Source organism: Barbatula barbatula (genome assembly GCF_947034865.1).
Source record: "Barbatula barbatula genome assembly, chromosome: 15".
NCBI lineage: Eukaryota > Metazoa > Chordata > Actinopteri > Cypriniformes > Nemacheilidae > Barbatula > Barbatula barbatula.
In genome coordinates, this window is record NC_136778.1 from 11,337,069 (window position 1) to 11,352,121 (window position 15,053).

General features: G+C 36.8%; 1 protein-coding gene and 1 long non-coding RNA gene across 3 annotated transcripts; one reads left to right on the plus strand and one right to left on the minus strand.

Annotated features, from left to right (window-relative positions):
• Positions 1 to 730: 730 nt before the first annotated feature.
• Positions 731 to 10,652, plus strand: dcun1d4 (DCN1, defective in cullin neddylation 1, domain containing 4; the record flags this gene model as incomplete). Its single annotated transcript, XM_079474848.1, is given in 12 exon segments — positions 731 to 776; positions 779 to 826; positions 2,536 to 2,606; positions 3,875 to 3,914; positions 4,103 to 4,190; positions 4,973 to 5,061; positions 5,319 to 5,389; positions 5,500 to 5,591; positions 6,469 to 6,577; positions 7,367 to 7,471; positions 8,010 to 8,112; positions 8,208 to 10,652. Coding segments are annotated over 12 exon segments (918 nt in total). The 3' UTR covers positions 8,264 to 10,652.
• A 354-nt stretch (positions 10,653 to 11,006) lies between these two features.
• LOC306904767 lies at positions 11,007 to 14,950 on the minus strand. Of its 2 annotated transcripts, none has more exons than XR_013787662.1 (4): positions 14,770 to 14,950; positions 14,443 to 14,557; positions 14,227 to 14,295; positions 11,007 to 12,636 (listed from the first exon to the last, which is right to left on the minus strand). It is a non-coding gene; the product is annotated as an uncharacterized lncRNA (long non-coding RNA). The 2 variants fall into 2 exon arrangements; XR_013787663.1 differs by having other exon boundaries at positions 14,443 to 14,531; positions 14,770 to 14,945.
• Positions 14,951 to 15,053: the final 103 nt, after the last annotated feature.

The window sequence follows — 15,053 nt, forward strand, 5'->3', positions numbered from 1 at the left end:
AAGCCTTGTTTCACAGCTCTCATAAGTCTTTACATTCTCAGCCTTTAACTTTGTTCTTGTCTGACTTCGTCATTCCTGAGGTTTGGTTTCTGTTGAAATTCAACAACATACAAGAAATTAAAGACACACAGTTTGCCCTCATTGTTTTACTCATGTCGGTATATCGGTCTGTCCATTTTCTGCACATTTTATCATTAAACAATGCAAATCCATTTTTACATCAGTGTAAATCAATATCCCACATCTTCTCATAAAATGAAATAATAATTAAGCATCTGTCTGCCTTTCTTCAATTTATACATCTTGCCATTTAAAACCAACTTTTCTAAGTTTTCAAAGGGATGTTTAGGAGCACCGTAACGCATACTGCATTCACAAACAAATTGCAAGTAACTGTCTCGTCTGGTAATGTTGTATTGTGCTATTTCCATTGTTAAGTGAGTTCAAGTGGGTTGTCTGTTGCGCAGCTGAGCCAATAGCATGTCATCGTGGGTTGGCTTTCTTCTATGCACGAGGAAACTATCATAAGTGATGGGTTCGGACGTACTTGTCGGCCAATAATATGCTCTGAGAGGAGGGAGTATAAACAAGCATCAACCAATCCTGTCCGTATAAAGACGGTAAGCACGCAATCCTCTCTGCGCGCGTTATTTGACACGCCTCTCGACCAATCGTTCGCAGATATGGGCGTGGCGACCACGATCGTCGTCCACCTAAATCATTTGTGGGCATGTATAATTTTGACGTGTCCCGCCCACTGGCCGGTCTGCAGACTCTCGCACAAATACAGTTGTGTGTTTCATAAAAATGCACTCAGATGCGTCAAGTAAGTACAACAGTACATTTTCAAAGCTATTCTTATGCTGGCGACCAGTGTTGACATTTAAGACCGTGCTGTATCCTGACAGGTCGACGTGACATTTTGTAACTCGCCCGGTTCGCTTTATTGACGCATTTGGGAGTAAAGTAGCCGTTACCGGAGAGAGCATACAAATCATTAGATTGACTCTGAGCTTGCTGGCGCTCTCTCTTTGTGTGTGTACTCCGATGTCTTTGGTGCTTACAAGCGACAGCGAGCTTGCAAGTGTTGTCGCAGGCGTTGCATTTTGGGCTTAAATTTGCACGAGTATTTAGACACTTCGTGAAAGCAATCTGAGAGGTATCTGATTCTATATACACAATGCACGTATACACTAATTACCTTTAATACCCAAGTAATCTAAGGGTGGCCATCTCTTCACAAGTGGAACGAGCAACGCAAACCCATCGAAAAACATGTCAAAGGGTCAGTTAAACGGGTCAGTTTTTCGTGGAAATGCGGAGGAAAATGACAGAGGCTGAGAATTTTGACGCAGTTGTGTAACATTTTAGTGCTTGAAAACATGTCGTGTGTGTTTTTGCGCATTACTGTACGCCTGCCCGACATACCAACTACGTCTTGACTTGGAAAATGTACGATTTGAACAAGAAAATATGTCTTTTCTTTGCATCATTTGGGTCGGTTTCATCAGTTGGGGTGAGTGTCAGGAGAGTACTGATTGAAATTATGATTTGGGGAACTCTGGGAAATGTGGTTTGTTCCGCCGAACCATTTTATTGGCAAACGCGGGCGTTGTACGCCAATTAGACTACATCCCCCAGAAGTCGTTTAGACTCTCCAGATACTTTGTAAAGTCGTTGCAAGTTGTGTGTGTGTATATAGTTATATGTTATAAATGTGGCAGATCCGGTCTGAAAATCTTCATTTAGAGCGAATACAACACAGAGCTGCGAATGGTTTAAACGTTAAAGGTGTACATTTGTGTAATGCGGTTTCCTAAATGTTTGTTGTGTTTTAACGTTACATCTGCTGGTATTTCTGATAACTGCGTCACAGGTTCACAAATAGTCTCATATTATATCGAGTTTGCTTAAATGTAATGCACTAAAATAGATTGCGGACATTATTCGAAACGTATCTATGATCATATCTAAATGTATGTTATTTTGGATGCTTATGCTCGATTATTGCTGATATATAAGGCCTCTATCACGATAGTTATTTTTTAACCCGGATAACGATCATGCATTATGGAATTGTATTTTGTGCGAAGTATATCCTATGCATACGTCATGTCTCTATAGTGAATCGTTGCTGGTTTTCCGTTTCTCTGTAATAAATGCTGTGGATGAGATGAAACCTAATTTTCATGCTCCAAATATATAGTTTACCTCCATCTTAACGACGAAACCATATCGTTTAGTGTAAGAAAGAGAAACAGAGGATTTGAATGCTTCCTATAGATGTGTATATGTTTTATTATAAAATCTTTATGATCTCGGATGTCCTCTCCTGTTTCCATCACTCTGCAAGCTGACTGAGAAGATGCTTCTGTCCCCTATTCCTAACTTGACATACAGACCGATGAATGTAATAGTGTGTACAACGATACATATATGTTCCACTTCTAAGAGCCCATGTACATACTAATCGTATAGCTTACATATGTACATGCCAGGAGTAACAGACATGTTTTTTTTATATCTTCCTCCCAGATTTCCAGCTGAACTCCCATTTGTCCACACTGGCCAGTATCCACAAGATCTACCACACCCTGCACAGGCTGGTGAATATGACCGCCGTGTGTTGCACATTATCATTAGTTTGGGGTTTTAAATGCAAGATCTAAACGAGGAGCATATATACATAGAGGGCTTGTGCCATCCACATGTGTGTGTTTTGCTTGTCACTGTGAGCAGAGAATTGATTGTTGATTCTGACATATCAACATGATTCAGGTACAACAGGAAAGTCAACAGAGAGTTCACTGATCAACATATGTGCCTTTCAGTCCATACAAAAGTGTACCAATGTGATAATGTTTCACATGTATTGAATTATGCTAATTCAGTTGATGGAAACACGGAGGGTTTTTCCCCAAAAAATCTTTACGTGTTTGTATATGTGACCCTGGATCACAAAACCAGTCTGAAGTAGCACCGGAACATTTTTAGTAAAAGCCAAAAGTACATTGTGTGGGTCAAAATTATAGATTTTTCTTTTATGCCAAAAATCATTAGGATATTAAGTAAAGATCATGTTCCATAAAGATATTTTGTACATTTTCAACCCAAAATATATAAAAACTTAATTTTTGTGAGTGGATGGCCTGGTACAGTGCCTCGGATTAACAACTTCAAAGGTGATTTTCTCAATATTTAGATTTTTTGCACCCTTCACTTCCAGAGTTTTACACTCTTGTATCTCCACCAGATATTGTCCCATCTTAACAACCAATATATCAATAAAAAGCTTAACTATTCAGCTTTCAGTTGATGTAAAAATTGACCCATAAGACTGGTTTTGTTGTCCTGGGTCACATATGTGAGAACGCAGAAAACAATTATTGAACAAATGTGCATGTGATGCTCGGCCTCCAAACTGTTAAAACATCAAATTGAAGAAAAGGAATGATTGGCAGAATTGGAAAAGTTGGTAGATTACGTATCACCCCTGATAGATTGTAGGAGTCAATTATTGTTATCTTTTATTAAGATGCGAGAGCTGACAGTGCTGTGTTGTACACAACTGTCTAGCAGTGAAGGATATTGTGAGACACTAGAGATTCAGACGGTCAATCGTGTACCGTCGGTTGGATCATAACAGACATTTACATAAATAACTACCTTCATAAAAGCTTATTCTGACCGAATTGTGCTCTCCATGAGCTTATTTCCAGAACCCTCATCCACAACGTCTTATCTGTGAGAAAGCTGCACCGACAGCATCTGTAAAGGTTACAGCTTAGGAAAATTAAGACTTTTCTGCTGCACCATGTTGTTTGAGTGAGAGAGATGAGTGAGTCTGTTGAAAGCAGTTTCTTTCTCTCTGTAGAACCTGACAGAAGACGTCGGCCCAGAGACCAACGCCACAGGTAGTGACCTCACATCTAACTGGCATGTCCTTTATCTTTCCAGTATTGTAATCTAATAATACTATGCAAATTCTCTGCAGCAATAATTCGTTTAATTGTCACTGCAGCCAGCTGCAACCACAACACCACATCTTATGTTAACTACAAGAGTCACTTTTTTCATCTTTGTATTTTCTCTCTTTCTCCAGCCTGCTGCTCCAGAGCCATGCCCCCCAGGAAAAAGAGAAGACCCACTGCTGGAGATGACTTGTCTGCCAAGAAGAGCAGACAGGACAAGTATGTCCCAAAAAGCCTGTTCATCACCCATTCATGCATCTTTCTAGCGTTTTTTCCTCATCTTTATTTTTCCCTTCTATCTGTGTCTTGACCACCTTCTCATTCACCTAGTCTTCCACACACTCATGATGTGCTGGCATCATCTACCCAGCATTTGATTCAAGGCTAAATAAAGCTGCACATTTAATTCAAATTGAACAGAAATTGTGATAAGCTGTGACAAGCAATGAGTGGTTTATAATAATGTGAAAACTGTAGAACTTGTCTGAACAGCTCTGGGGTGGTGCATTTTTTACTTTAATTTTTTTGCTAGTGTTGTTTTACTATACAAATCTTGCTTTGGTGGTTTTAAAGAATTAGAAACGGTTGGATTCATTGTCAACTGTACAGTAAGCACAATGTGTATAAAAGGGACCTTAAATAATTTTCACTCTAATTAAATTTTGAGCCATGATATCTAAACGGCTAAAATGCTACATGGGTGTCATATTGCAGATCAATTTCATGTTAATCACTTTTTTAGTGGTGGTCTACTGAGGCACTGATAGTAATAGTAATTTAAAAATAATCCTCAACATAAATAGCAGTCCAGTTTTAAAGAACAGGGACCACTTGTGCTGAAAGTGAACTAATGTGTTTTATTTCCACTTGCATTCATACTGACATGGCTCTTTCCACGCCCTCAAAACCAAGCTTACATATTCACACCTGTCAATCGCTCCATTGGTTCCTATAACGTGTGTATTTATGGCCTTTGCAGACTTCTGCTTATTTCTTCACAGTGTTTACAGAAAGCAGGAGACTTTACAAATCCAGGAGGCTGAGGCTTTCTCTAGCAAGAGATGTCTGGAGTGGTTCTATGAATATGCAGGTACAGGCCCAAATTTATAAGTTTTTCATCATGTAATGGATGAGTGGTTCTCAAACTGTTTTATGGAAACCATGAGAAACGTAGTGGTTCTCAGATTATTACTTTCTCAGAAAATTACTTCTAGGAAAGATTGGCATTAGGGTGCAGGAAGATCATAAATTGGTAGATTGACAGATTTTGAAATATTATTTTAAAATGATATGCATAATTTGTATATAAAAAAAATGTGATCAGACACAAATGTGTGTGTGTTTCAGGGTGTGATGATGTGGTGGGACCCGAGGGGATGGAGAAATTCTGTGAAGACATTGGAGTGGAACCAGAAAATGTTAGAAGCTGATCTGATTTTAATTTGTATTTTAATCTGAATTTAATCTAAATTTTAATCTGAATTTTCTTTTTCATCAGTGGTAATTGAACTGTAATGTTTGTATGCAGGTGGTGATGCTGGTATTGGCCTGGAAGCTTGATGCACAGAGTATGGGTTACTTCACTTTACAGGAGTGGCTCAAGGGAATGGGCTCATTGCAGTATGTTTGGCTAAATATGAACACAACATCCCTTCTTCTGTGTAACACTGTCAATTTAGTTTTATTAACGCTGTGTTGCTAAATGCATTGGGTGATTATCTGGGATAAAAGATAAGGTGAAGGCATTAAATTGATCACTATATGTTACCCTGGACAACAAAGCCAGTCTTAAGTGTTTATTCTTTTTTTTTAATTGTGATTTTTACATCATCTGAAAGCTGATAAATAAGAATTCTATTTATGGTTTGTCAGGATAAGACAATATTTGGTTGAAACATAACTATTTAAAACTCTGGAACCTGGGGGTGCAAAAAACAAACATATTGAGAAAATGGCCTTTGACTTTGATAATCAGATGAGCTGTAGCAGGCCGTTGCTAAGAAGAAACATGTTTGTTTTAATGATCCGTTTTGTCTTACTGCTGTAATGCCGTTGTGGAGAACAGGAACACGAAAGCTGAATGCCTAAGCTTTACACAGATACCAAGCCTGAGTGGGTTATTCTCAAAGAGCGGGCAGCAGCTGGCATCTTGTCAGCGATTTTGCTGCATCCACTCGCAAAAATAAAGTTTTTATATATTTACGGTAGGAAATTTATAAAATATCTAAATGGAACATGATCTTGAATAAATATCCTAATGTTTCATTGGCATAAAAGAAAAATCAAAAATCTTGACCCATACAATGTATTTTTGGCTATTGCCAAATTTACCCATTCTACTTATATGACAGTTTTTTTGGTCCAGGGTCACAAATATTGATATGTATTAAACTATTTTAATACTGTTGCTACAATGTTACAGTTCTTAGAACATTAAAATGTTTAGTTTTGCTACATTCCCAACATTCACTTTTCTTTCTCTTCCTTTTTTATGCAGGTGTGACTCTACTGAAAAACTCAGGAACTCTCTAGACTACCTGAGGTCTGTCCTCAACGACGCCACCAGTTTCAAGCTCATTTACCGATATGCCTTCGACTTTGCCAGGGTAAGCGTGTGTGCATTAGGACAGATGATTGATGAACACCAATTTTCTGCCGCTGTACTACAAACATCACTGTTAAATGCTTGCTTGTGGGTGTACATCTGTGTCTGTTTTGTTTCATTGTTTTTTATGTGCAGCGGAGAAGCTCGAGATTTTTGAGAGATGCTACTATTTTGGGCTTCCCCATCTCTTTGTCTGCTCAGCCAAAGTATTTTTTGTTCTTGATTTATAATTTTTCTGTTTTATTGGTGCGAGCTGTGAAGTGAACGGAGCTTTGCTGAGCGAGACTTTTACTGGAGCCATTCGATAGGGCCAATAAAGTGGAGGAGACAAATAAATAGCTTGTGGCAACCTTGAATGGATAACGTTACGTTTATAGATAAAACTGAGTTGTTAGTATCTGGGCTCATCCTGTATTGACCATTAAACCCACTCTTCTACAGTAATGCTGCATTTAGTATCGCTGTGTAAAAGGTTTTGAAAATGAAAATCTAGTTGAATTATCTGGTTATCTTTTCTTTTAACAACCGGACATGGAGAAATTGACAAGCGCTGTTAATGTCATGCAGGATTTACATTCTGTACTGTAAGGCATGTGAGACAAAGACAGAGAGAAATTTGAGATATTAGGTTATGACTATCGTCTCTGTAAACCAAGAGTCTTCTAGGAGCCAACATAAGGAATTTCTTTGGCTTTAGAGTTCGTTTACAGGTCGATTTCCCTCCTCCAGTATTTGTTTTTCCATATGAATGTTTTGTAATAATGCTCATTTTGTTTCTCCCCCCTTGCAGGAGAAGGATCAGAGGAGTTTAGACTTGAATACTGCCAAGTGCATGCTGGGACTTCTGCTTGGGAAGACCTGGCCACTGTTTCCAGTGTTTAACCAGTTTCTAGAAGTAAATATGAATTCATTATTTTTTCAGACTCATTTTAAATATTCTACCCTACTAGTCAAAAGTTTGATCACATTTATTCATTCTTATCTAATATTAAATGCGATAATTCTCTTTCTGTGTGTAATTTTACAGTGACCAAAGAAAATGTTATACAAATCAAATATATTTTAGCCTCCACAAAGCCTCAACACACAACCAACTTCATGTTGTGCTGTGCTTCTTTCATCGCTTGAACGCTATTATATTATGGAAATAAGGTTTTGTGTATTGTCCTTAATATTTCTTAAGCAAAAGATAAATTAAAAGCGTCTGCTTAACTAATACATGTAAATGTAAAGTTGGACACCTGTTATCTGTTTTTGTTTTTTATTTAAATTGATTTATAAATCAGTTAATCAAAATGTTTTTTTAAATCATGCAAAACTAATTTAGTCAAGTATGTCCAATCTTTGACAGGTAACATGCACAAATATTTGCACATTTGCAACGGTCATATATTTCTTGTTTAAATCCTTTTTTGTTCTTTGCCCCCCCACAGCAATCTAAGTATAAGGTTATAAATAAAGATCAATGGTGCAATGTTCTAGAATTCAGTAGGACTATCAACCTTGACCTCAGTAACTATGACGAGGACGGGGCTTGTAAGTATAAGCAGACACACTTAAACATTTCTTTATACCTATAAATACTGTACATTCTCGAATAGATTTGCATTCATGCGATTGTCTCTGTTCAGGGCCAGTGCTGTTGGATGAGTTTGTGGAATGGTATAAAGACAGAGAAATGTCGTAGCGACAACTTCCCCGTTCACCTCCATCACCAACTAGAAATCAATCACCACGACAATGACGACAGAAACGGCTTTGAAACAAACATCTAGAAAACAAAGTACAAATGAAAACCGAAGAGTTTGGGACACTGTTGGTGGCCCCTGGCAGTGAGGGCCAAGCGTATGAGTGTTTGCATAGAATGTAATTAATGCACATGTTTGTATGTTGCCCTTTTAGCCAGGGCCATAGGAGGGTCACTGGTGGTTGTGTGTTGGAGAAACAACATCCCACCAGCGTCACCTAGCCCCTCTAGCCCACATTGCATTGTGAGCAAGCACACGGCCAGCTTTTTGGCCGCCTTCCCACCCCACTGTGATGTTTCATATTGCTGTGAATGTTTCCACAGGCTCTTGTGTGGAGGATGCATAAGACAGGGTAGATAAAACTCCCATATTGTCTGAGGTCTTAAGGAAGGAAGGAAAAAGTTAGAACATCTGCTTGGCTGTTTTACTGAAGTAACCTGTGAGAGTGTTGCTCTGCTGATGTGGTCCAAACACTGTTTACTATGGTTTGCATGTTGGAAGATGAGGACAGTCAGAACATGCTACCATAGCTATATAGTGACCTTTGCCATTCTTTTTTTAGTCCGGTCTTACCGGATTTTGTTGTCACTTAATAAATGCACCACATGTAAGCGTGTAGGTGACATCATGTAGAAGCACTTCCTTTGGTGTTTGTATCAATATCACAACACCGGTTTCTTTTCTTATTACTGATTACAAGTTCAAAGAGAAGAGCTTTCCTGGTCACATGTGAAATAACGGAGGCTATGCTTATTCCTTACTTTAGTCAGCCTTGGCTACAAGTATTAACAGTTTACCAAAATATACTGTAAAACTACAGGACATAAAATATAGATTCACAATGTATGGCTTACAGATAATGGAACAGTACCATTGCATAGGGAGCAGAAAAACATATGTAAACTTCACCCACTTGTTCTAGACCAATCTGTGATCTGTGCTCCATACCTGTGATCTGTGATCTGAAAGAGCATGGGAAGCGTGTTAAGATGTGCTATTGGAATGTGGTCCGGTGCTAAGGTTAAGTTACAGAGTGAGTGTATGTCTTCCCTTTTAATATCTACTGTACGTAGAGGCCAGTGTTCATTTTCTTCCCAAACAACACGCACACCTGGGTAGATATGGCCGTTTTGCCAAAGAGTGCAAGCAGATTCTTAAAGGTACTGCTGTTTATATTCACTGTGTCACTTGATCACATTTAATTGGTTCTTGATCAAACTTTTAGCAATGTAACGACACTGGACATAATACAAGATAGGAAACAAAAAAGATGGGCAGCAAGAAAGCGTTAAAGTGCACTTTTGATTTCTGTGATAAATTGCCACAATAATTGAGTAGATAATAGATATCCCGCCTTAAAGCGCTGATGGTTCTCTGGACACACCCTCTTCCACAGATCTTGTGGACAAATGTGATCACCTTAACCCATAGTGACCAATGCCTAGCTAACTATTTAACATTCTAGTTATGGTTGTAAAACTGTTAAGTTTTGTCTATGGCTTTGGCGTGAAGCTTATAAGTATACTTGTCACCCGAACCAGAAAAAGGCATGCATGCATTCTGCAATTACACTGTAAAAAAAAAACCCGTAAAAAAACGGTAAATCTCTGGCAGCAAAGTTGCCAGAGGTATTCCGTCAAATTACAGTAAAAGAATGTTTTTCAAAATTACATGCAAAAACCGTAAAAATACAGAGAATATTTTACAGTCATAATTCGTTTAATTACAGTGTATTACTGTTAATAATTGTTATTTAACTGTAGAAAAACAGATAAATTGTGTGAAAATACATTAAAAACAACTACCTTTCAGGTTAATCTCTGTAAATATATGGCTTTTATTTGTTACTTTATCAAGTTTCTCTGTATTTATACAGTAATATTCTTTCAAAATACAGTTTATCTTTGTAAAATAAGTAAAAAGACATGTAAGAAAACGTAATAATTATGTGAAAATACAATAAAAACAACTACCTTTCAGGTTAATCTCTGTAAATATATGGCTTTTATTTGTTACTTTATCAAGTTTCTCTGTATTTATACAGGAATTTTCTTTCAAAATAATGTTTATCTTTGTAAAATAAGTAAAAAGACATGTAAGAAAGCGTAATAATTATGTGAAAATACATTAAAAACAACTACCTTTCAGGTTAATCTCTGTAAATATATGGCTTTTATTTGTTACTTTATCAAGTTTCTCTGTATTTATACAGGAATTTTCTTTCAAAATAATGTTTATCTTTGTAAAATAAGTAAAAAGACATGTAAGAAAACGTAATAATTATGTGAAAATACAATAAAAACAACTACCTTTCAGGTTAATCTCTGTAAATATATGGCTTTTATTTGTTAATTTCAAAATACAGTTTATCTTTGTAAAAGAACTAAGAACAATCGATAAAACCCCAATAAGTACATAAAATCAAAGACAAAAATATTACATAAATATATTTTTAAATTATTGGCCATTGCAAAAATAATCATAGTACGTTAAAAATACCTTAAAATTAGCTACATACATAATCTGTAAATTAAGGTATTTAGTTGTCGTTATATGAAACAATATTTTGTGTTAAAATATAGCCAATCTAATGTATAGTAACTAAGAAATGTTGTTTCTACCAGTAAAACAAAATCTATAAAAATGTAATGGGTACCTCCAATAAAACAGAACAGTCATTTTAGTGAATTGCAAACAAACGTTTAATGTTAATTGGACAGTAGAAATACAAGCAGAGCATGAAAAAATAGCTACATTATGATAATTAAGTGATTGTCAAATAAAATGTTTTAATGGATAAATAAAAACATTTAAAGGAATTAAAATACACAATATTTTGAACTATGCATGGGTCTAAATAAAGTGTTTTCACTATCCGTATGAGTGAGTGAGAGTGAGTGAGTGTTTTTTGCTATTTTGATGGTAACTTTTTTTAAGACACTAACATGTCAGCCAGAAGAATCAATGAATGAATATCTGCTAAATTTATTTTACAAATTTACTGACACTGTAAGGTGATGCTCACAGTTAAATCATACCAAAGCTACTTTTATCATGGTTCTCAAAGAAAAGCATACCCATAGAGTAGGAAAGGCCTTCCTGTATTACCAGACAGATATTAGTGAACTTCTGTTTTTTTAAAGCAATTACTGAAACATTTTCTTGGTCCAGAGTTAAAAATACTTTTTAAAGGGTTAGCTAAAGTGAACAGGTGCTTCTGTTTTGAAGTCCATAAAAGTGCATCTATCCATCATAAAAACAATCACAGGGCTCTGGGGGGGTTAAAGATTTAGTTCACCTCAAAATTAATTTCCTGATAATTTACTCACCCCAATGCCATCCAAGATATCCATGCCTTTCATAAGTGTAAAAGAAATTAAGTTTGAGGAAAACATTTCAGGACTTTTCTCCACTCAACGGACTTCAAACGCAACCAAAATGTTGAAATCCAAATCAATGCAGTTTCAAGGGATGTGCACGATCGCACCTGAGAAATAGGGTCATAAAGTATCTAGCGAAACAGTTTTTTTTTATTAAATGAACAATTGTGGTTAAAAAGTATATAAATGTTTGTCTTGTGCTGGTCTGCAACGCGCCAGGCATTATGTCATCACGTTGGAAACGTCGCAATTTTTTTTAAATAAATAAAAAAAGATGTCGGACGATTTTGAAATTGGAGGACAAAATGAGATGGAATTTGTCGCACTTCCCTGCCTTTTTAAACCGGAGTACACCGATAAATGACATGACGGGTGACGATTCCAACGTGATGACGTAATGCCCAGCGAGGTGCAACACAAGCACAAGTCGAATAATTGTGGTTAAAAAGTATATACATGTTGTGTGTCTGTTTTTTTTTTTAAATTACCAATCGTTTCGCTAAATAAGACCCTATTCCTGACGTCCACAGCCATTTGAAACTGCATTGCGATTGAATTCCATTGTGTTGATAAAAATGCTGAAATGTTTTCCTCAAACTTAATTTCTCTTCCACTGAAGAAAGAAAGACATGGACATCTTGGATGGCATTGGGGTGAGTAAACTCAAGAAATTCATTTTGAGGTAGACTAATCCTTTAATAAAGGCCTTCTGAAGCAAAGAGATGCATTTGTGTAAGAAAAACATCCATATTTATAACTTTATAATCAAAATTATCTAGCTTCTGCCAGACGACCGTATGCATTCATATGGTGTCAGAAGAATCGTTCATCATAGATTACACAGATTTCAGATTAAAAACAGTCCCCTATTTCCACACCTGGGTTGTCATGGTCATCTGATGTAGATCCACAAGCACAGGTTTATCTATAACCTGAAATCACAAAAGGAGGACATATTTTAAAATACTATTTAAATTTAGGGTTAGGACTTCCCCTATCCATGAATGACTCTTACATAGTGCACCTTTAAGGTGTAATGGATTAGTTTAAGCTTCTTTTAAATTTACAAACTCATTATGGAGTAAACACTGATACCCCTTTTCCACCAAGGCAGAGCTGGTCTGAACCAGCACCCGGTTCTTGTTGGTGGAAAAGGGGTATGAAACAACCTGTTATGATTGATATTAAAGGATTAGTTCACCTCAAAATGAATTTCTTAAGTTTACTCACCCCAATGCCATCCAAGATATCCATGTCTTTCTGTCCTCAGTGGAAGAGAAATAACGTTTTTTTAGGAAAACATTTCTGGACTTTTCTTCACAGAATGTAGTTTAATGGCACCCAATGTTTCTCAGTTCATATCCATGCAGTTTCAAAGGTCTTTGAAGTGCTTCAACGGGCTCAGCACGATACCAGCTGAGGACGAGGGGGTTTTCTAGCGAAACGATCGATTATTTTTATTATAAAAAAATTATATACTTTATATACAATAGTTCGGATTGAGCTCAAGACTGAATAAGCCGGGAACTACGACATCATGCTCAACGGCGCATGCACGTGCGGAAGTACCGCACCACTGTTTACAAACTGAACTTATATATATGGGTACAATGCCGGTGCCATCCAAGCATGAGGACGTAGTTCCCAGCTTCTTCAGTCTTGAGCTCAATCCGAACTATTGTATATAAAGTATATAATTTTTTTATAATAAAAATAATCGATCGTTTCGCTAGAAAACCCCCTCGTCCTCAGCTGGTATCGTGCTGAGCCCGTTGAAGCACTTCAAAGACCTTTGAAACTGCATGGATATGAACTGAGAAACATTGGGTGCCATTAAACTACATTCTGTGAAGAAAAGTCCAGAAATGTTTTCCTTTAAAAAAAAACGTTATTTTTCTTCCACTGAGAAACGAAAGACATGGATATTTTGTATGGCATTGGTAGTTCACCCAAAAATGACATTTAGCCTGTGATTTACTCACCCTCAAGCAATCCTAGGTGTATATGACATTCATCTTTCAGACAAATACAATCGGAGTTATATTAAAGTGCCCCTATTATAGAATTTTGAAAATTACCTTTCATAGCTTTCGTGTGTAACAGATCTAAGTGAACGAAAACATCCAGAGTTTCACTTTTATCACGGATAGATGCACTTTTACACCCATTCACTTCCATTATAAAGCTGGGAAGAGCCAGGGCATTTGTTAATATGAATGTATTCGTCTGAAAGGTTATATACACTTAGAATGTGAGTAAATCATGGGCTAATTTTCATTTCAGGGTGAACTATCGCTTTAAGACTAGAATATGCAAATGATTTATTATGCTAATGAAACAATTACAATGCCATACGTATTCACTACATTTAGAACCTACACCATGTGCAGGCCTCACCACGTGCGTCATGCACAGCACGAATCATTCAAATGGATTCTTAAAACACTATGTACAATACATGTTTATTAACAGTCAACCAGATCTATTTTCTTTCATAAATTTTAAATTATCAAACAACATACCTGTTAACAGACCACATCATCAGTGGATCAACGGGGCAATGGCTTCTCTCTCATGCTCTCCTGTAGACACTGGGCGTAATAATATAATTATAAGCACATTATGAATTTCATAATCTTATTACAATTAAACACTTCATCACAACCAACACGATCAAATGCTGTTATCACTTAAATCACACTGGAGCAAAAACTTGCATTAAATAAAACTCAGCTTACCAGAGAAACGTCCTCGAGAAAAACAACGTGCATGCGATCGCACGTTGTATGGAGAAACCCCGCGATGTTTCACCGATGACGCTCCCACTCTAAACGAAGACTCGAAGAAAAGTTCCTTTAATTTAACGTTATATTCTCTTACTTGTGAACAGTAATATGAACAAAATTGTGTGAGATTCATTAATCCATTTGAATTATAAAACAGAAAACAACAGTAGTATAACAAGTAAATTCAAGAAAATTATACAATAAAGGGGGAAAACTATTCAAATATTTCACACCAGTTACAAATGCATACTTTTTATATCGCGCTGAAAACACTCTTACCTTCGTTCGAAACGCAGGAGAAAACATTACATTCCTTATTCCAAAATGCCAATGCAGCTCGATGATATCCGAGGATGGCTCACCTAAAAGCATTGAATTGAAAACACCCGCGCAAACCCGTTGAGAAGACGTCTCTGACAACCGTTTGTCAATTCAAATGTCTAAAACATGTGACCAAATCATTGCTCTTTCAGCTGTTATGACCTATGACACATTCGACGTTGTGGGCGGGAATTGGCGGCAAATTTGAATCTGTGTCGCACACAAACAACAAGATGCATCTG